General features: G+C 45.2%; 1 protein-coding gene across 1 annotated transcript in view; it reads left to right on the top strand.

Annotated features, from left to right (window-relative positions):
• The first annotated feature begins 957 nt into the window (after nucleotides 1-957).
• ENPP6 (ectonucleotide pyrophosphatase/phosphodiesterase 6) overlaps nucleotides 958-20,769 on the top strand; it is a 34,118-nt gene continuing 14,306 nt past the window's right edge. Inside the window, exons 1-3 of the mRNA XM_010126347.2 lie at nucleotides 958-1,213; nucleotides 12,058-12,237; nucleotides 19,125-19,236. Coding sequence (XP_010124649.2) covers nucleotides 958-1,213; nucleotides 12,058-12,237; nucleotides 19,125-19,236 — 548 coding nt within the window. The remainder of the gene's footprint in view (nucleotides 1,214-12,057; nucleotides 12,238-19,124; nucleotides 19,237-20,769) is intronic.

Below are 20,769 nucleotides of genomic sequence, written 5' to 3'. Positions count from 1 at the left end.
AATATGTAATTATAGTGTACAACAGGTGCTGGCACAGCATTAGAGGTACAGTGAAGCTCCTGTGTCTGGCAGGAGAAGAACCTGGTGGTGACTCGTGATGAAAATGGGAACAATTTTTCATATTTAATATGAAACATGGCACCAGCCAGCTCTTAATATCTTAATAATATCAACAGCCAGAAAATAAATGTATAATTTGTTCTGTCTAATGCTGAAAATTAGATTTTTCTACTAGTGCATCAGGAGCTGGATTAGACCCACAGCAGCACAGAGCAAGCGGAGAGGACAGGGTCCTTTGCAGGGATTGGGGTCCATGTAGAGGTGAGCTTGCATAGTGGGTGTCCTGCAGTACAGCTGTGCCATCAAAATGCTGGACCTCAGCCCACCTCCCAAACTGGGGAGATGCTTTGCCTTAACCCCAGCCTGCGTTTCTACTGTCAGCTCCTGCCAGAAAGATAGGAAGAGCACGCGCGTTCATGTGGCTGGAGGCGTAATGCGCTCTTTCGAAGAAAGCAGTCCCTCTCCACAAGACCCTCCGCGAGCTGCAGCCCCGATGCGGAGCTGGGCTGGCTGGCGAGAGGGCTCTGCTCTCTGCAAGCAGCGGTGGGAGCGTGGCTGGACACTGGGCTCCCTCCTCGCCTGGGGCCGGTGTCCCCTGGCCACCCTCCCTGGGGCGGTGCGTGGAGCATCCCAGCAGGCTCCGGTTACTTTTGCACTCTGTTTTCCTCATCACTGCGAAGCATTTTTTTTTTCCTCTGGCTGAGAGACACTGAGATCTTCCCTCTGCTCGCTGGCAGGATGGAAGTTAATCATCTGCTTGCAATTAACCTGTGACCTCCCACGCCCATGCTGTAGCTTTAACACGGGCGGTGGAAACGGGAGGGAGGACAGCCAGGTCCATCCCCGAAGCTGCTGCAGATCTTTGGCTCCTGCCTGGCCCTGGCAGTGCTGCCGGCCATGGGGACCCACAGCCTCCTCGTCACCATCCTCGCCATCGTCCTCGCCTCCCTCCTGCCGCTCCCCGCCGCCCCCTCGGCCCACCGCAAGCTCCTGGTGTTCCTGCTCGACGGCTTTCGCTTTGACTACATCGACGACAGGGAGCTGGAGGGTCTGCCGGGCTTTCGGGACATTGTGAACATGGGGGTGAAGGTGGATTACATGACCCCAGACTTCCCCAGCCTCTCCTACCCCAATTACTACACGCTGATGACGGGTGAGTACCTGCACTTGCTGTGATGCTCCTTGGAGCTGCCGCCTCCCTGTGCCGAAGGGGAGGGCAGCTCCCCGTAACTTTTTCCTCCAAAGATGCCGTAAAAATAACACAGGGTGTGCTTCTAGCTGGGAGTTTAAAAGTGCTGAGGCGTTGCAGCTCAATATTGTTTGCCTAAAATCTGCTCTGAACTTGGAAATGCTGTTCAGAGCTGATTTTTGAAGTTCTCCTTTGCTCTTGTGGGGTGCTGACGGGTCCTGACCTGCTGCCCGCACGGCTGCCCATAGCTCCCCGGTGGGAGCACGGATGCAGCTGCTGCATATGGAACAAAAAAAAATTACTAGGAAATAGGTGGAAAATTAATACAGAGCCTGCTCACAGACTTTCCAGTTAATAAGAAGGCATGTAAACTGAGGGTGGCTAAGAGAAGAGCTTAGCTTCAGCCAGCAGATCCATTTTGGCCAGTTCAGAGTTAAATTTCTTTTTAAACTTAACAGACTTTCTGCTTCCACAAGTCCCTGTCTTAACGTTGCCCTAAGCCCTTATATCTGTAAGATAACGTGAAATAGCCAAATAGAAAAGCATTAAGGATTTTTGCTTTTGCTCCCCTACACCTTCCCTTTTTCTGACTGCCCAGGAGAGGCTTTCAGAAAATTGGGAGAACAGTAATAATTTTCATGACACTGATTTCCTTTTAATGTGAGCAGAGCAGCACACGATTACAGTGACACTAGGAAGGTGCACAGAGTGCAGCTGAGCCCTTCACATCAGAGAAAGACACCCTGGAAAAAACACTTAAGTAAAAAAATACCAAAGAGAAAAGTTTTTCTGGAGTGTCTGATTGGATTTTTCTCCAGAGTTATTTAACAAACAAGACCTTCCAGCTAAGGAGGAGTGAGAAAATCTGTCCTCTCCAAAGATATGCGGTATCTTCTGCTGTCCTTGGAACAATGCAGTGCCCAGCGGTCCATACACTGCTTGCTGGGAAAGCAAATAGATGCCATTGTACAACAAAAATCTGACATCAGTTGTGCCCAGCTTGTTTTGAAACTGCTTAACCCCTTCCTCCCTCTCTTGGGAGAGGAACGCCTTTCCTTTGCTCATCTCTAAGCAGAAAAGAGTACAAAACCGTCACAAGGGTTTTTTTCATTACTTGGTGCAAATGCCTGAACACAGAGCAAATGTCACAACTGAAAATAGAGGTGTTGCTCCACTGTGGACCTTGTTCTTTAGGTGTACGTAGGCATACCAGCTTAACAATTCATGTGTAAAAAGCCCTCAGATGAAGTCGTTAAAGAGAACAAGGAAAGCGACTGCTTTCTCTCCTTACCGCATTTAATCATCACTCCTATTAATTGTGTATGCATACAGTGAAGTCTATAATCAGCCTTTCGAGGAGTTTTGAAAACATCCTATTTCGTACTCACAAAGAAGGAGTTTTGGTTTAGGTGATGAAACATCATTACTAGACTTTTCACATTTTTAGGGTAACAAAGTTTCTACACCCCGGCTTGAAGCAATGAGGCGATCTATGAGACCACACTGAACTCTTCCTGCAGGTCTACTGGCCTTCATGATGAGGATCTCAATGCGAATACAACTTAATTGCAAATAATAACAATTCACCTTCATACCACATGAGTCACAGCAGTGCTAAATAGGTCAGGAACCAACCGCGGACCAAGTTTGGTGATGAACATGCCCAAAGGAAGATCCAAGACTGCACTTGAACCCTCGGGGTGTTAGTGGACTTTGTGGCTGTGTCCTGGCATGACAGCAGGGTAAATCCCACGGCTGCACTGTTTTTACCCCCAATGCCATGGTGCAGTCTCCACAGAAAGGAGATGTCACATTTTAGGTGATGGTGGGGTTAGGTGATTGGGGCACACGGCAGACGTAGCGTTAGCTGTGTTCAGTCTGTGCACATCTGATTTGCGAAGCTGGGATAACTTTTGGAAAAAGTGTGGTGTGGCAGGGTGACATGAGCATCATGCTGTAGTGACCTGCTTAGGGACCGGCAAGTTACCATCTCCCCGTCGCTGCCGTACAGGTGCAGGAAAGCTTACATCTCATCTCACCAGCCATGCATCTCCTCTGTGGAGAGGGACATGCGTGTAACTGGTTTTGCTTCTGTTTGCAGCTGAGATGTGTGAAACTCAAATGTTGCCACAGTTTCTTCTGGGAAACTGGGGACTACAAGGACAAGGTATTCTCTACGTCTTGTCCTATGCTGCTGTTTCATGAGCTGTTAAGAAATTCAAGTTTTAACCGCCAAACTACTGTATTTTAGCATTTGTGAATGCAGTTTCATAGTATATTGGCTTTTTTCACCTAAATCAGCTTAAGAAATTTCTGGCCCCACCTGCACATTCCCAACTCTGACTTGTTCATTATATCTCACCACTTTTTTTGGATAAGCACTACCATCCCTGCTCATTCACAAGGTCTGGTGGTCCCACATCCATTCAGGAGCGTACATGGCTGCCAAGTCTAGGATAGTGTGTGCGTGAAAGGGCAATGGTTGGGATGTGTTCCTCTCTTGCCTTTATGCACTCATGTGAAGAGGGCCTCTCCTTTCTGTGTACTGCCCTTCACTCCACTTCCACGCAATCTTCATGACTCTGGAGAGGTTTAGTTGTTGCAGAGGGAAGTTGTCACTCATTTTGGTGGCTTTGGAGGACAGTGGACTCTGCTCCTCAGACACCATCACTGTTGGGACGGGGCAGTCCCCTCAAGAGTGAACTCTTCTCCTCCTGCCCAGACCTGCAGGCAGAGGTTATGGAGGTCAGCAGCATCTGCCCCACCGCATCTCAGTGCAGATGCCAGACTGCACCCATCAGCCCTGCCAGAAGGCACCTTTCCTCTGCAACGGGCAACTAGCAAGCAATAGCACGCAGCACAGCTGCCTGATTATCTGCAGGACCTTCCAGTCATTATCTTTTACTTTACTGATGATTTCAAGAAGGCAGCCTAACTGAATGTAATATTCATGAGAAATAGCAAACTGAGGTTTTCAGAGCTAGAACCAAATAGATAGAACCAAAACTGATGACCAAGATCCATGTATCTAAAAACAACTAATGTCTGCTAATGCAAAGCATACCCTGTTTTGCTGAGACGAGGTGCTAGCTGAAGCACAGACACAGTGGGAGGAATAGGGCTCAACCTAGGTAAATAAAATGGATACATTTTGGAAGGGAAGCAGGGGGAGGGAAGTGACTCAGCCACGGTCATGCAGTGCTGCAGCGCGATGGCAGATCTCTCCATGGGACTCTCTCCTACTTAATTTAGCTGCTGCTGTTAACCTATGAGAAGATACTGGCTGGAGGTTCCCTGACTGACACAGAAACCCTCAGCCCAAAGCCTAGACGTCTTCTCCCTCCCTCCACCTCTACAGCAATTATGAGAAAGGAAACCAGAGCATACAAACAAGACTAATGCTAATGGTTTGGCATCTTCATGTAAAGTCACCCAGTGATTCAGAGCTCAGGGAAAAGCTCCAGTCTCCCTGTGAGCCAGGGCATGGCGTCATAACCTGCTATTTGCTTGAAGAAGCACCAAACAACAGCCAAGCCACTGCTGGAGCAAAGGGATCTTGCTGATGTGTAACCAGAGAAGTTGCTTTGTTACAAAAATCTGGTGGTGTGCCAGGTATCCCAAAGATGTACCAGTTTAAAATCCAACTCCTTGAAAAGCAATTTTCTCTAACAATTCATGCCATGTTTCTCAGTTTTGGCTTCCACAGTGGTGTAAAGGCTGTTTCTTGGGTGGTTGGGTTGTTTTCTGGGCTGCTAGACTGAATCCTTCCTGGTGTCCTAGCTCTCCCTGCTCCAGTTACGATATTGCAGTTGTTGACCTGAAAGGTGCAGCATGAAATGGCAAATCAGGTAGAAGGAGCTGTTGCTGTTGACGTGTTTGAGAGAGATTTGTGAGGCTCAACGTGGTCTTGGCAAGGGAGGGAAGAAGGAGTCCAAATACACGTATCCCAAAAACCTCACTTAATCACACCATGTGCAGTTTGTTTTGCAAAGAAAGGAATTAAGACCACAAGCCACCTCGGGTTCTTATCCTGTGGAGAGCTTTTAATATTTCCCTTTCCCTGCCTCAGCTTGGCTCTGCAGGGAGCTCTCACGCCAAGCTAAATGGAAAGTCTGAGGTCTCCCTGTAACCACTGCAAGCTCGAGTTATTGCTTCAGAGCCCTCCATGCCGTAACTCTTGAGAAAAGCTGCTCCTGCTGAGGAGTTTGGGTCTCCCTTGCCTCCCAAACTGCAGGTGTTGGGGGGCTGCTAGGGGCCCTCCCCGGTCCCCAGCTCCCCTGAACCACCCCCCAGCTCAGGGCATGCGGGGAACCCCTCACATTTCCAGCCCCAGCCAGCATCCTCGAGGAAGATTTATTTTCCAAGATCCTAACAACAAATGAGGCCTTTTCTGGCAGATCCTCCATGAGGACGCACCAGCCACCGGTCAGCTGTGCGGCCCCGTGTCCAAGAGCCATATTTCTCTTGGCCTCCGTAGGAAGCAGAGGGAGTCCCTGCTCGCAGAGGTGGGTGGGTGGGTGGAGAGCTGCTTGGAGAGGAGCCAGTGAGCAGCCTCTGTGTCCGTCTTTGGAGACAACCTGATCTTAAATGCTTGGCAGAGAGGCTATGAGATCCCAAGAAGCTTGCAGGATGGAGGAGGAGGTTGAACAGATTGTGTTTCAGGTCTTCTGAATCTCACGGTGAGGCCCATGATCTTTGTAGGGCTATCTCACTCTTGCCGTAACTGAGTGATGGCATATTTGGGGCTTCTCTAAAATACAGGGGCAGTGTGTGGTGTTTTCCCAGTCACTGCAGCTCAGCCCAATGTGTGTCATTACCTTCTCCTCTGCACGGCAGGAGGGAGAGGGGCAACATGGCAGGTCCCAGGGATGTGTGACAGTCAAGGTCTGCTCTGCCAGCCTAAAGATTTCACCCATCTTCCATGTTTCTACCATCCTTCCTGCTCTCCTGACCCTCAGTGTTGGCATACTTGACTGCTGAGGGACTTTGGTGGATGATGTTGAGGTCTGATAAATAGCCAGTCTGCTTCTATTTTCCCCTAGGCACAGCAAATCTCAACATACGCCACACCTTGTTTATTCCATGTTTTCTGGGAGCAAATGTCCTTTGGGCTCCCACCCCTGGAGTCCTCTGCCTGGAGGTCTGGCTGATGTGCACACATTCTAGTACATTTATGGTTTGCTGTGAGAGGTCTCCTGGTTTACAGCACAGCATCTCCACTCTCCATCCACTTGGTACCCAGGGGAAACCACACCTGGTGATGGCTCTAGCGGATGGCTTTTTTCTGCTGCCCAGTTAACAGTATCCAGACTCCAGTCTGGTCCAGGAAAGGATGCTGACAATTTCTATTTAGCAGTTAAGCAAGTTTTTAACTACATAAACAACACCTTCATACTGTCTGAGGCATAAAAAATTGAGGGATAGGAGTATAACAGGGGTAATTTATTATCAGGGCACATAAACCTATCTCAACTTCACTGTCCAAGCTGAAAAAAAAGCCAGGGCACAAAGAGCGTGATAAGTGACAAAGGAATAGGATTTTACCTTTTTGCTTCTCTTTTAATCACCACAGATGCCAGCAGCAGCAAAGATTTAAAAGATTCTGTTCGTGACACACAATTTTTAAATCGACATTCTCTTCTTTTTCTTGGATTCAGTAGCTTTCCATTTCCAAAACTGTGTATTAGGAAGCAGAAGAGCAGGAAGAAGTCTGTGATAATACTATTAAGGGGTACTATCCTAGCAAGGACAGGCTGGAGAAGAGAGTGGGAACTGGGAGAGTTTTTCATTTTCACATTCTCCATCTCTCTCTGTTTACTCACTCCCTGCAGGAAGGCTGCAATGCCAAGTGCCAAGATTTTTCTCTTTCACGCATACACACAATGCCGTAAAAATCTGTGTTTGCTTTCTACCAGCTAAAAAAAATGGAAACACTTACAAAGTGGAGAACAGAAAGTTTTCTCTAGCACAAGTTCATATGCTACAAGTTGAAGCAGAGTTTTTTCCTTCTTACTTGCTACCACCTCACAGCTCACAACTCCTAGACCTGCTACCAGCTATTAACAGCAGTAAGTGGATATTCAAGTAGCAAGGTATTTCTTTGCCCAGAGCTGAAGTCACAGCTGATGAACAGAAAACTGACAGAGGCTCATACCCTCTCTAACAGTGCAGGCAGCAGCTTTGCACAACATTTTGCTCAGAACGTCTGTAGTGCTTGCAGCTGCGGTGCCCTCGAGCCGTGCCCGGCTGTAGGTGGTCAGGGGTCCCAGTGTGGTCCCTCATCCCACCGCTGCGGCTCAGTTCAGGAGACCAACCAACAGTTCGGAGCACCTGCTCTCCAAGGACACAAGACCTGCCTTCCTGCACAAGTAAGCCTCAAAAGCCGAAGCTGGATGCTTTGGAAGCAATTTTTGTGCACCTCAGCCCTAGCCCCATTATGAAAGCACTGAATTAAGAGTTTCACGCTCTTATTAAATGAATCCCCTCAGGAAAAAAAATAATGCTGTGTATAGCAGAGATTTTTCTGTGCCTTTCGGTGTGATCCTACTTGAACTGCAAAGTCTCACCTGATGTAGGGTAAGGTGCTTCTGCTTTGGATCTGTCTGGAGGCCATAAAAAATTGGGAAGACTTTGCCAGCAAGCTCTTCTGGGAACATAAATTGTCTATGTACATCTTGCAGGTACCATTCTTTCTTGGGAATCTGCAGATGACAGGGCCACTTCGCCCAGACCAGCACTCTCCCCCAACTTCTCATGAGCCCTGGTCTTCTCCAGGCCACTTAAGATTTAGCACATGGGTTTTGTTTTTTCCCTGTGGTCTTTCTTTTCAAAGCAGGGCAGATGAGATCCAGCAGGGGAAGAGCAGAGCAGGGCATATATTGAAGTGGGCAGAGCTGGGCCCTTCAGGATGCTCTGCTCACAGCAGGCTGGGCTCAGTCCTTGGAGACGGCAACGTCACAGCATTTGCTCCAGAGTGGAAATGTGGTGCTGGTGATTTTAGAGTCCTGCTCTCTTCCTCCTCGTGGCAGGTAGCATGAGCAGAGCATTTCCCAGAGCAAGTCATCTAGCAGGTCTCCAGGAGGTCTGGAAGTAGGGTGATGAGCTGATAAATGAGCAGGTCTGGATCAGCATTTAGGTGACTCTTAAGCAAGGGAATAGTGGAGGAAAGACATTGTGGGGAGGGAAGAAAGGGGAGAAAGGGAACTCCGTGTCTTACTTGGGCTGTTAAAACCTACATACCTTACACGTGTGCAACTGTTTGCGTGGAAGAACTTAACTCTTCGCCAGCTTCTATAGCCCCACAGCAGCCTGTGCTTGCATCTGCCCTCCTGGCTCTTGTCACTTCCCAAGGAGTGGGGACATCATGGTGGGACACGGGAAGAAAGATCTCACCATAGCAGCAAGGCATGCATAGAATATTACATAGTACAGTACATTTGGTTAAATGCATGTACTTATGTTCACCATCAAGCGGGCACCCCGTGAGTACAGATTATGGTACCTTTGCTGCCTTGGCTGATATACACGCCATGGGTTCTCTGATAAGCCTGACTTGCTAAGTGCAGACATGGTTTACCTCTGTTTCATTGCCTGTTGCACCAAGTATAGCATCATGCATCCGCCACACACTGCCCCTCTTTAAAAAAAAAAAGATCACTGAGTTTCTCAGAAGAGCATTTTCTCTCATAGATTTAGATACAACTAGTCCCTGTACAATATATTGTGCCTACTGGTGATCTCACGCGCTGTCCCTGCAGTCAGTGAAAGACCACCAGAGAAATGACCACAGGTCATTCCTGTAGCACATGCTACAGGAGCACACGCTCTGGTTTCCAAATCACACATATGGTCAATGTAGGGTGCACAGTGCTCAGCATTACTGGGCTCTTGTTGTGGTTGGCTAAGTGGTTGCATGTTTGTTGGGTGGTTTTGGTGGTTGTGTTTTTTTTTTTAATTTCATCTTTGTTTTGCACAGATTCATTTGAATGCTGACAAAAGTGCCTGGAGACATGGGAATGTGCTTTAGACAAAGCCAATGCTGTAAGAAGTGCAGTGCCCAAGTAAGCTCTAGCACGCAGACTTGCAAATGCTTTTGCTGGCTCTCTTCCAGAAGGATACAGCAGTTATCATATTCCGAGGAACTATACTCTCTTTGTTTTTCTATGTTGCTTGAGGAAGGGGTGCATTCTACCAGAATTGCAGTGAGTTTAACCAGTGACATCTGTATGCTGGAATTGCTTTTTGCCCTGTTTATACTTTTGTAACTCTTAAGATAACGTTTGATTACAGAGGAAAGTTGCACTAATGGAAGCAATAATAAATTCAGCGTGTTATGGTGACTGTCTAACACCATGTTGCTATTTTGATAGTCATTAAAAAGGAGATCACCAAAGGTCATTTTCTCAGGATGGAGAAAATATGTTACAACAGGGGATGTAAAGAACTGAGGTTGTACAGGTGACCCAAAAGAAATTTGAGGTGTGACCTTAATTCGGTGTACAAGCATCTTTAGGGGGGCAGAAATACCAGCTATAGCAGAGTTTTTTAATCTAGTGAGCAAGGCATGGAATAGCCATGGTTGAAGATTAACGAAGGCCACAAATAAAATTAAAGACCAGGTATACTTTTTGAGCAGTGTTTACTGATGATAAATATTGAGATGAACAACCCAAAGAAGAGATTGATTGGTTGGTTTATTGATGTCTTCCAAGGAGGTCCAGTGACTTTCTGGGACACAGGCTTCAGGAAAGCAGACGTGAATGGCTCCAGGCAGCATTACATGGTCATGTCTTTTGGTCTGTCTGTTCCCTTCTGGCCCTGTGACACAGGGATGTCTGCAGTGAAAATTGATGCCTTATAGTCTTCTAGGCCTCTTTTTCAATATGAAAAAAAAAGAGAGTAGGAGTCCATAGAAGAACGAACTTGTCTGACGTGGAGATCAGAAGAATACTGCCCTCTGTATTAGTGCAGACAGTTAATTAAACTGATCAACTATGCTACAAAAAATAATCTCCATTATGTTCCTTAAAGAGGTGGGCAAACTGGCAGTAGACCTTAAATCCTATAGGGAGCTCACATCAGTAGCAGCCAGAGCTCACTGTTTCTCTATGAAGAAAACAATATACATCTTACAAACACGTGACCCAACAGCTTTGGTACCGACCTGCAGGTTTCCCAGGCTGGCACCAGTTGCCTGCCCGGAGTTTAGCAGGTTGATATGTGCTCAGGAGGACATGGACTTCAGGAAGCTGAGGAGACAGGGTTGTCCTCTAAGTAGGAAGGCAGCATGCACTACAGAGGCTTCCTGCTAGCTCTTTTGAGACTTACAGTGAAGGAAGCTCTTGGCAGCCTAAGGAGGACAGATTACTGCCCATCCAATCCAGCAGTTTTTCTACAGTAAATCTGTTTGGTTTAATATGGTGAATAGTGACTGCGACAAATTGGGACTGCTCTTCTCCGCTGGGGAGGAGGAGATGTTTGGCATAATTAAAATACTTCGTAGTAGGGAAGGAGAGTTAAAAGGTCACATGTACCCAAAATACGCAGAGTCCTCTGCTCAAAGTGACGCCTTTTTAAAACCAGCATGCTGAGGTTATTTCAGTTCTGATCATCATGCTCCGTCTCACAATAATCAAAGCCTGTTACCTGGATCCTTGCAATATCGTGACTCACCAGCTAATGATGACAGTGTCTCACACATGCATCGGTCGTTGCTTTTTAAGGTACAGAAATTGTGAACTCCCCGTACAACTTAATCTTCAATATTTCTTTTCCCATTTTTGTTAATTCACCTGCAAATTAACTCTTAAAACACAGTATCTTTTCTGACAATGTGAAGAAGTGGAAGACATCTCTCAGCTCTTATATACTAGTTTCTTGTAACATAAATCGCCCAAGGACCCCCAAGGTGCGGTAAGAGGACTGAAAATAGCTGATGAAATGATTGCTGTCCCCACAATCAAGAACTAAGTGTGTTGATTTAAAGGGAAAATAGCAAACAATAACAGAAAATAAAAGTAACATGTAAAGCCTTTAGCCTAGTTTTGGCTTGTTTGCAGAAATCCAGCGGTGTCTATGGATGAAGGAAAGGGGAAATGCGAGTTTCCCAAACCTTATTCTGTGTTTCCAGATCATGCTTTTATCCCTTCCCATTCACAGACTGCTTCCCACAGCTCCCTGAGCCTGTGCACTGGCGGGTACCTTAAAATAGCCTCAGACTTGGCAGATGTCACATGTGTAGAAGGAGCCAGACATCAGCCAAACATGTGGCACCCGCCCGGGCTGCTGCTGCCGTGGTTTGTGTGGGTGGACCGGGTACGGCACGTTGAGCAGGCCACAGGGTGCAGGATTTGTTTCTTCTGGCCTCAGCTGTCTAAAAGTTGTCTGTCTCAAGCTAAGCTGATGAGGTGAGCTTTCTCTACAATTAACAGAGAGCAATAGGCACCTCCAGAGCATAACTCCTCCCAGATACCTTAGATGCCTATCTTAGGATGGCAGGAATTTGCTCTCTAGAGGTGCCTCTTCTTCTCCATTGACTGTGAAGGGAACACAGCTGACTTAAGCTTCAGCAACTGACTTTTAAGTGGCTGACTTGGGGGATATAGACTGCTACCTGCAGGACCTCAAAAAAAGGTGACAGAGTCAAGATCATATGAGCAGTTGTAAGGTAAAAGGTTCCTGAGTTCAAATCTGAGCTTTACAGCTGATTTGTTGGATGATCCAGTGGTAGCAGTGGTGGTGCTGGTGGCATCCTTCTGCTGGAGAACACCAATCTGATTGTGCTCTTTTTTTTTCCCTCCACCCGGAAGGTCGCCATTGTGAGGTCCATCAGATGATTGGAAACTACATGTGGGACCAAAAGGCAAATGTATCTTTTGATATTGGTGTGAATAAAGAAAGCCTGCTGCCTCTCTGGTGGAATGGATCGGAGCCTTTGTGGGTCACAATGATGAAAGAAAAAAAGAACGTTTCCATGTACTACTGGCCAGGTTAGTATGTCAAAAATTGCTACCATCTTAATGGTGCATCTTTACGTCTAAGCACTCCATACTCTGTAGGATGGCTCTTTAATACACTGAAATACAGACAAGAATTATGAGTGCTTTACCAGCCACTCACAGAAATGAATTATCTTTTCTGAGGCCATGACAATTTGCAATTTGCATATGCTTAGAAAGGAAAAGAGTGAAGTGTCACTGGAGGTAGCTTTCTACCAAACATTACCTTCAGGGGGTTGCTGGCTTGCAGAGCATCCTCTTCTTCACCAACTGCTCGTTCCTCTTGCCCACCTGTAGCTTCTGCTTTGCTGAATGTTTGCTCCATGAATGGTTCATGGAGCAACACTGCAGACCATGTCACTGATCAAAGTTATACAGTAACCATCCTCCCCCAGTGCTTGTTTGGTTTTAATGTGGAAATTGGTAGCTGAGAGCTGAAGATGATCTACTCTGTGGGGACACCAAAATCCAGCTGAAAGCAAAGCATCCTTTGGTGAGCTGGAGTGAGCACTCTTGTCCTCCTTCATCATTAACTCAGCTGAGGTCTCAGTTGCTCTGAGTCTGAGCCATTCATTTCGAGAGACTTGGCCTTTCCAGTCCTCCTTTGTTGGGTACTGGACCACTGAAATCACTAGGGATGTACAATAATGAGTCTTTTTTAAGAAACAGGAGGCTGCCCATTTAGGAACCCACATGGAAATAAATATTCCAGCTGTACACCCAGACCAAGCCCCTGGCAAGGCATCCAGCTTCTCAACATTGTGATCTTCTAACTCTGCTACCTAAGCAGTATGCAAATATCCTCATATGTGTAACTTCAGTCTGAAGGACCATGTGTTAGAAGAGCCATACTGAACACAGCCAGTGCCAGTGGGTAAGGCAGCAACAGCTGACTCAGGCCACGGGCTCCTGGCCAGCTCATCTGCATCCCAGTGCATGTGTGCCTGGTCACGCTTTTCCCATGCAATGTGGCTAATGACGTCCCAGAAAAAAGGCCACAGTTCTCAGGAAAGAGAAGAAAGAGCAAACCAAGATGAAAAACATTGAAAAGCTATTCAGAGCATTTCTACAGTGTACTGAAGAGTGAAAAGATCTGAAAGTGACCATGTTGCCTTACAGACTCAAAGGCAGTCCAGCAAACTGGAATTGCAGACTAGATATAATGGTTTGGATCATCCCTCAAACAAAAGTTGCTAATTGGAGATCACACAAGTGGCCTAACAGCAATGCAAATAGTAAGACATAGAAATTAATCAAGAAGGTTGAAATTATAAAAGTTTTTACAAAAAGACTTGTTTCTTATAGACTCTTCATTTTTAACTATTGATGCAACTGCACTGCGCAGATGTCATTATGTAGGGAACAGATGTAACAGTCTACAGAGAGCTACTGAAATCCAAAAGAACAGCATCACTTTCCATTAAATGCCCTTGGTCTTTACCTAGCTCCTTCATGTTGCCCTTTGAGCAGTGTGTCCCAGGCAGAAGACATATGAGGTGCATATGTATGTGTATATATATACATACATATATATCTATACCCCTCACACTTATCTACCTGCTCTTTCCAGTGGAAAATTGCAAGGAACAGCAGTGCCTCCCTTTTACCAGTGCTTATGCTGCGAAGTGTGTGCATTGACTCTCCTATGACACAGAGAGGACTTTGTGCCCTACTGACACCAGTGGGAGTTTTTGCGTGGATTTGGCATTTTTGCTGTGGATGGTGACATGTGCATCTATCTGTCATTAATTATTTATCTGCAGCCAATGACCTTTGGCAAAGTCATCAGTTCAGCAAACACTTAAGCATATGCTTAAGGGTATTTTTAAGGGTGTTCATGGTCTCAGAGGACACACGCACCATAGAGGGCCAAGCACGGGGAAGGAAGCAGAGTCAAATGTAGAACTATTGAACTAAAACACAGGGCAACTGGGCTGCAGTAGGACTCCAGGTGTAACTGGAATAAACAGAAGTCACTCCAAATGCAACAGTATTTGTTCATTACATTTTCCCCATCTGATTTTTGGAACTGTTTTCTAGTTCCATAGTAAGGATGTAATCTTTATTTCCAGATTTATTATTTCAAAGCTTTCACTCTTTAAAAAGCATTTGACTGGGGAGGGATGCCAAAAAAAAAAAAAAAGAAAAAGAAAAAAAAGAAGTTTAATAACCAAGGTGGATGAAGGTCCCACAGATGTTTGCACCGAACACGATCTCCTATTGGTGATTAACTTTCCAGCCTAAGGATATACTGCTGCTTAGTAACGAATCTTGCAAACCTGATAAAGATCCAAACAGAAAAAGTTTGGGAAACTGTTAACTGGAACAGCACTGTACAGTCAAATTCATCACACTTTGTTCTGGAAGATGCTATTTTCTGTCTAGCCAGTGGTGAAGACAAAAAAGACCGATCAAACGTAGCAGAAACGTAGCAGAATGCCAGCAAGCTGATTCCCAGGATTAACCTACACCACTGCCATTTCCTCCTCAGAGCCAGTTCCAAGCTTTGCGAAGTCTGAACCCAAAATTTGCTGCTTCATGTTCTTCCCTATATTCCTCTCTCATGCTTATTCAGTGCTTAATGAAGGAAAATCCAGACCCCAGCGAACAGGGACACAGAGCAGGAGGGCTGTCGGATGCGAACACAATCCATCACAGCTTATCTGTGAGCCCAACATAAACATGGCAAAGACAGCTCGCGGGCTGAATTCGCTTGAGGTCTCCTGCCTCTAGAAGCGGAGGAGCCAAAATACCACCGTGCTGGGGGTCCCAGCGTCTGCTTCCAGCAAAACTTAAGAACTTGGCTTGTAAGGACATTTTTCTCCTTTCTTCACAACATTTGTTCAGCAGTTTCTGTTCTTTGAGGCATTCCTGGGGGAAAAAAATCATGTATCCTCTGACTGTTTGCTAAGTAAAACACAACAGCTAATGCCGTACATGGAGTGAAATGCGCAGCCTCATCCCCAGGTTGCCTGTCTGAAGCACTGCCGCTCCAGAGGATGGAGCAGCCCCAGAGGAGTGTGAGAGCATCCTGGTGGTACCAGCAAAGTCAAAGCTGTATAGCACTCCTCACCCTCACGCCAGACGCTCAAACACCTTATTTTTTCAGCAGCCTATGCAACTGCTTCAGCTGAAGTGCAGTGACATCTTTTCTCAACACTGAAATGAGAGAAAGGGGAAAAAAAAACAAACCAAAAACTCTAAACCTAACCTTTCACTATTTAAACACAACATTTACCAGACCGTGGAGCTAGTCTGGAAAGTTTTCAAAACCTTCTGTTATGACATGAGGTGTCCAACTGTTAAATCAATGTTTAGAAATGCAATTTAATGCTGGCAGGGGTTCAAGTCTCCATGTCAGATAGATAAAGAGGAGCTTATATATCACCGTGAAAGAAGCCCTTATTCCTGCTCCACAAGTTCAGGTTTTTTAAATAAAGGTTTAGCATCATACAAAACTGCAGAAAGGTATCTAACATTAGATCGTAGCAAATATGGTTTATCTATTTGTAGTTTAATCAGGAAAAACTTAACATTCCCTTTGTCTGGCTCCAAATCCTTTTAAATTTCCTCTCCCATAATATTTAAACGAGAAAATTTACCAGCTGTCCTGGCCTCTACCAAAATGAAATTTAATTATTAAGTGATCTTTGTGGCCAGTATTTTGGAATTGTAATGAGCCTTAACATCAAAAATCCAATTTTAAGTTCTGTTCATCACAGAGGACAGAAAAAAAAAAAGAAAGAAAAAGGAAGCTCTTGATATCTAAGCAGTCTGAATTTTCAGTGTTACTGCCAATGAACCGCACACTTGAAGACCAATGATTAGTGGCAAAAATTATTTCTAATTGTTGCCGCCTCTGTAGTGTTTTTATGTCATGCTCATCATTTGACAATCTAGAAATAGCAAAGATAACTAATAACTAAAATATCCCAGATCCCCAAGACGTTAATGCTTGCAGTTAAAATTATCTCCTGAGTAATTCTGAGGAACGATATCTGAGAAAATTATAATCTGATGTCAGTATCTGAAGAAGTAAAAAGAGGCTACATCATCATATTAGTCATTGGCTATGAGCAATCATCGACCCAAACTAAAATACTAGGCATTTCCAAAGTGGTTCCAAATGCATCCTTAACTTCTTGCCTGGCTTTGGAGCCAATCTTTTCCCAGACTCAAGTGTCAGAGGATAAATTTGTCCTGCAGTTCCAGTTCAGTCCTGAAACAGCAGCAAAGCCCCCAGAGGACTACTGCATCACCTCTAGCATCTGAGGTAGCTGAAACCCCATGTTTTGCTGCTAGTAGCAACCAGGATATCGTACGAAAGACTGCAGCAGTACACCCTCAGGGCAGGGGGCAAGGGCTCCCGCTTCCTGGAGATTAATTCAGGTAATTGATGGAATACTTTTTTTTTAATTATTATTATTTGGTTAGGTAGCAGCCGGGACGCAAAGTAATTCCTGGAAGATGCTGGATACAAATGTATAGATGTTTTACTGTGGGATGGTATGGAGTCAGTTCTTGTCAAGTACTCTGCAATCTGTTCATCAAGGCTGCAGAGTCCTTTAGTGGTGGACGGAGAAACACTGCAGTAGCTCCACACAGAATGGGGAGGATTAAGTCATACAAGTTTGGGGCAACAGGGGAAGAATGAGAAGTGAGAACCATCACACACACAAACCATTTTTATAAAACCAAGTATTAGAGGTTTGAAATTATTTAAATATGTTTTCACATAGAAGTATATTAGTTGACTATATGTTCTGTTTATTATTGCTAATAATTCTTACAAACAATCATAATAGATGGGGGCCCTTGAAACACACGAAGAAGTGGAGACCTAGGAGCTGCTACCATGGGCCATTGGGTGAAGTGACTGAATACATCATGTGTGCTAGGGCTCTTTAACTTTTGGAAAGAGTATATACTTCATCTGACTTACCTGGCTTTCCGCAAATCAGTGAAGATTTTAAAAAATTTCCTAACCTTAAATATTTGTTTTTCTAACAATTTGTGGTACTCCTGAGAAGTCATGATCAGAAGACTCTTAGCCAGCTTGACCTGCAAGCAGTGCGCTTTTGCCTGTGCCCCAATATTGCACCTCAGCAGTGTGAGCTCACGCGGGCTGCGATGCAAGACACTGACAAATTCTCTTTACTGAGTGTCCCAGTAAGCAAACCACTGTAAATCATCTCTGAAAGGAGCTCTGCTTGCTCTCGTGCCCTCTCTGTACTTACACCTCCTGTGCAACCTTTCTCCCCGCCAAGCAATGAGTCAGCTTAGGACAGTCCTTAATGCCTATTCCTTTCACCCCAAAGGAGAAGCAAAGTGACCCAAATGTCAGGCTATGGCTTAGAGTTGCCTTTTTGACCTCACTGTATTGCTGTCTACAGAGGCCATTTTGAAACAGATCTTTTTTTTTTTCTTTTTCCCCCCTTGTTGTGGTGGTTAGCCCAAGCCACCACACAGTTTCTCACTCATGCTCCCCCTCCCCAGCGGGATGGAGGAGAGAAATTGGAAAGAAAGGAAAACTCATGGGTTGAGATTAAGACAGTTTATTGAAATAGCAAAGGAAAACTACAATAGTAACAAAATACAAGAATATTAAAATATACAAATGAACAATGTACTATTTCTCACCACCTGATGTCCCAATGACTGATACAGCTCGTCCCAAGCAGCGATTGCAGAAACGAAACTAAGCAGCAAGCAAAGGAGCAAAAGTGAGCCAGCAAGGTAGAGGGAACGATGTCAACAAGCATGAAAAAGAGACAAGATGGAAAAAATGGAAGGTGGATGCCCCCACCATGGGCAACCCCTGCTTATATACTGAGCATGACGTTTATGGCATGGAATACTCTCTTTGGCCAGTTTGAGTCAATTATTCTGTCTGTCTTTCTCCCAGCTTTCTGCACCTGCACATTAGCAAGACTTGGAAAGCAGGACAGTGTCCTTGGTCTCATTCACAACAACTCCTATCATCAGAGTGTTTATCAACATTCTTCACATCCGAAATCCAAAACACACCAGCTACTGAGAGGAAAATTAACTCCATCCCTGCCAAAACCAGGACACTTGTGCCCCAGGAAGAAACCAGAAAATGCCTAACTGTGACAGGAGGACTCTGGGGCTCTCAAAAGATAGTTTGCATGAATCCAGTGTTTATGAAAGCACAGCTCTTTAAAATATTAATGTTATTCAGCAGCATAGTAACCAGAGAGCAAAAGGGCAAAAAACTCCACAAAAATATGTTTTTGTGTGTTCAGGGCCATGTTCTCCTGTAGGATTTGTTGCCATAAATTTCTTGGCCATAAAACAGACTGTATTTTGCAAGGAAGGCTGCAAGTTACCAAGCAAGTTAATTGGTTTATACTGTTTTAATAAGACCTCCTGGGAAACAGATTTAATAGTGGAGTGCCAGTATCACATAATAAAATGCAATTTATAGAGGATGTTACGATGTACAATACAGCATGTCTAACTGGAAAGTATTTGCTGAACTTTCAGGGAACAATATCTAAATCTACTACGTCGGAAGCCTGGAAATGAGGCTATGTGGGCGCAGCAGTTAAAATGAAAACAAGCTAGTGATTTAGGTGGAAATATCCTGCCGTGAGGGAATCAGGGAGTTTTATCATGGGAAGGTCACACGGACACCTTCCTTTTAGAGAGGGAAATAAAAGAATCCAATGTATGGTTTGCTACAAGCACTCGTCAAACCAACCTCTTTTCCCTTTTCTTTTCCCAACTGCAAGGTTTCCTGCAGGGAAGGTGTAAGGTAAATTCACAGGGAATTTACAAACCTGAACTTGGACCCCACGGTGTGGGGTCTGTGATCAAGGTGAAACAGCAGAGCTTACCACATTTTTCACTTGCAGGTTGCGAGGTCGAAATCCTTGGAGTCAGACCAAGTTATTGCCGCGAGTACTTCAGCGTCCCATCAGACAAGAACTTTGCGGATGCAATCAGCGATGCTCTCGAGTCTTTGCGGTACGTCACTAGACTTCTGTGGTGTGGGGTTTCCTCACTTGAGGATGACTATTTGGGTTTACTATCAGCCTTGCTGTTGGGAGATTTTCATGACTGGCTCCCAGGTAGGAAGGCCGGGGCCAAGACTGCTTTATAGTACTGCCAGAGAAACATCACCATTACAGAAATAGGCCCTGACATTGAGATTAGAGGGAAAGATGTGCTCCTCTTTTCATGTGTAGGTTACAACATGGAGGAGACATCCTAACTTACTACTTTTAATTTTCTATTTCAAACAATTTCAAGATCCGTGTGTGAGTTTCTGTGCACTGACCTGCTCTTGCAGACTTTGAAATGCTTGGATTTAGAGAGAGCTCCTGGGAATTTGGAAATTCTGAAATTCAGCTCTGGTCACTTATTTACAAGACCAATGTTTTGGCTCCTTTTGCATTTTAGAATATCCCAGGCACAGTGATTTTGGAGTGGGCATTCATTTTGTGCAAATATGGGTATAGAATAGAATAGAACAGAACAGAATAAAATAGTTCAGTTAGAAGGGACCTAAAACAATCGTCTAGTCCAACTAACGGGACTGGTGGGAATATATCTCTCAAGCAACTCCTAGGAAGAATGTATGCTCCACCTCCAGCTTTCTAGTTCCACCATTTGTCATCCAAAAATTAACAAGGGACAATTCCACATACCTTGTAAAATCAGGGAAGATTGCACCACCGTATGCAGAGCCAATGCCTTACCTTAGCTACAACTAAGCTTCCTCTTTTAAAAACTTGTTGGTTCCATAATTTATCCAATCCTAGGATGCACTTCTAATTTGCTACTTGCAAACTGTCGTAACAATTTGACTCTGAAGAGTTTCATATTCAAATGCTGAGTGTTGATTGTCCTTGAAATGACGGCTCCAAAATGATACTGCTGGAGATAGAATCATAGAATAGCTTGGGTTGGAAGGCACCTTTAAAGGTCATCTAGTCCAACGACGCTGCAAGGAGCAGGGACATGTTCAACCAGATCAGGTTGCTCAGAGCCCTGTCCAACCTGGCCTTGAATGTTTCCAGGGATGGGGCATCCACCACCTCTCTGGACAATCTCTTCCAGTGTTCCACCACCCTCACTGTAAAAATTTTTTTCCTTATATCCAGTCTGAATCTGCCTGCTTCTATTTTAAAGCCATTACCCCTCATCCACAACAGGCCCTGATAAAGAGTTTCTCCCCATCTTTCCTGTAGGCCCCCTTTAGGTATTGGAAGGCCGCTATAAGGTCTACCGAATCCTCCTCTTCTCCAGGCTGAACAGTCCCAGCTCTGTCAGCCTGTCCTCATAGGAGAGGTGCTCAGCCCTCTGATCATCTTCATGGCCCTCCTCTGGACCCTCTCCAACTGGTCCATGTCTTTCTTATGTTGGGGGCTCCAGAGCTGGATGCAGTACTCCAGGTGGGGTCTCACCAGAGGAGAGTAGAGGGGCAGAATCACCTCCCTTGACCTGCTGGCCACACTTCTTTTGATGCAGCCCAGGACACCTGAATTCCTTTCCTTT

Source organism: Chlamydotis macqueenii, chromosome 4 (genome assembly GCF_036417535.1).
Source record: "Chlamydotis macqueenii isolate bChlMac1 chromosome 4, bChlMac1.mat, whole genome shotgun sequence".
NCBI lineage: Eukaryota > Metazoa > Chordata > Aves > Otidiformes > Otididae > Chlamydotis > Chlamydotis macqueenii.
Note: the sequence above shows the minus strand (reverse complement) of the source record. Positions and strands in the feature narration are given on the sequence as shown.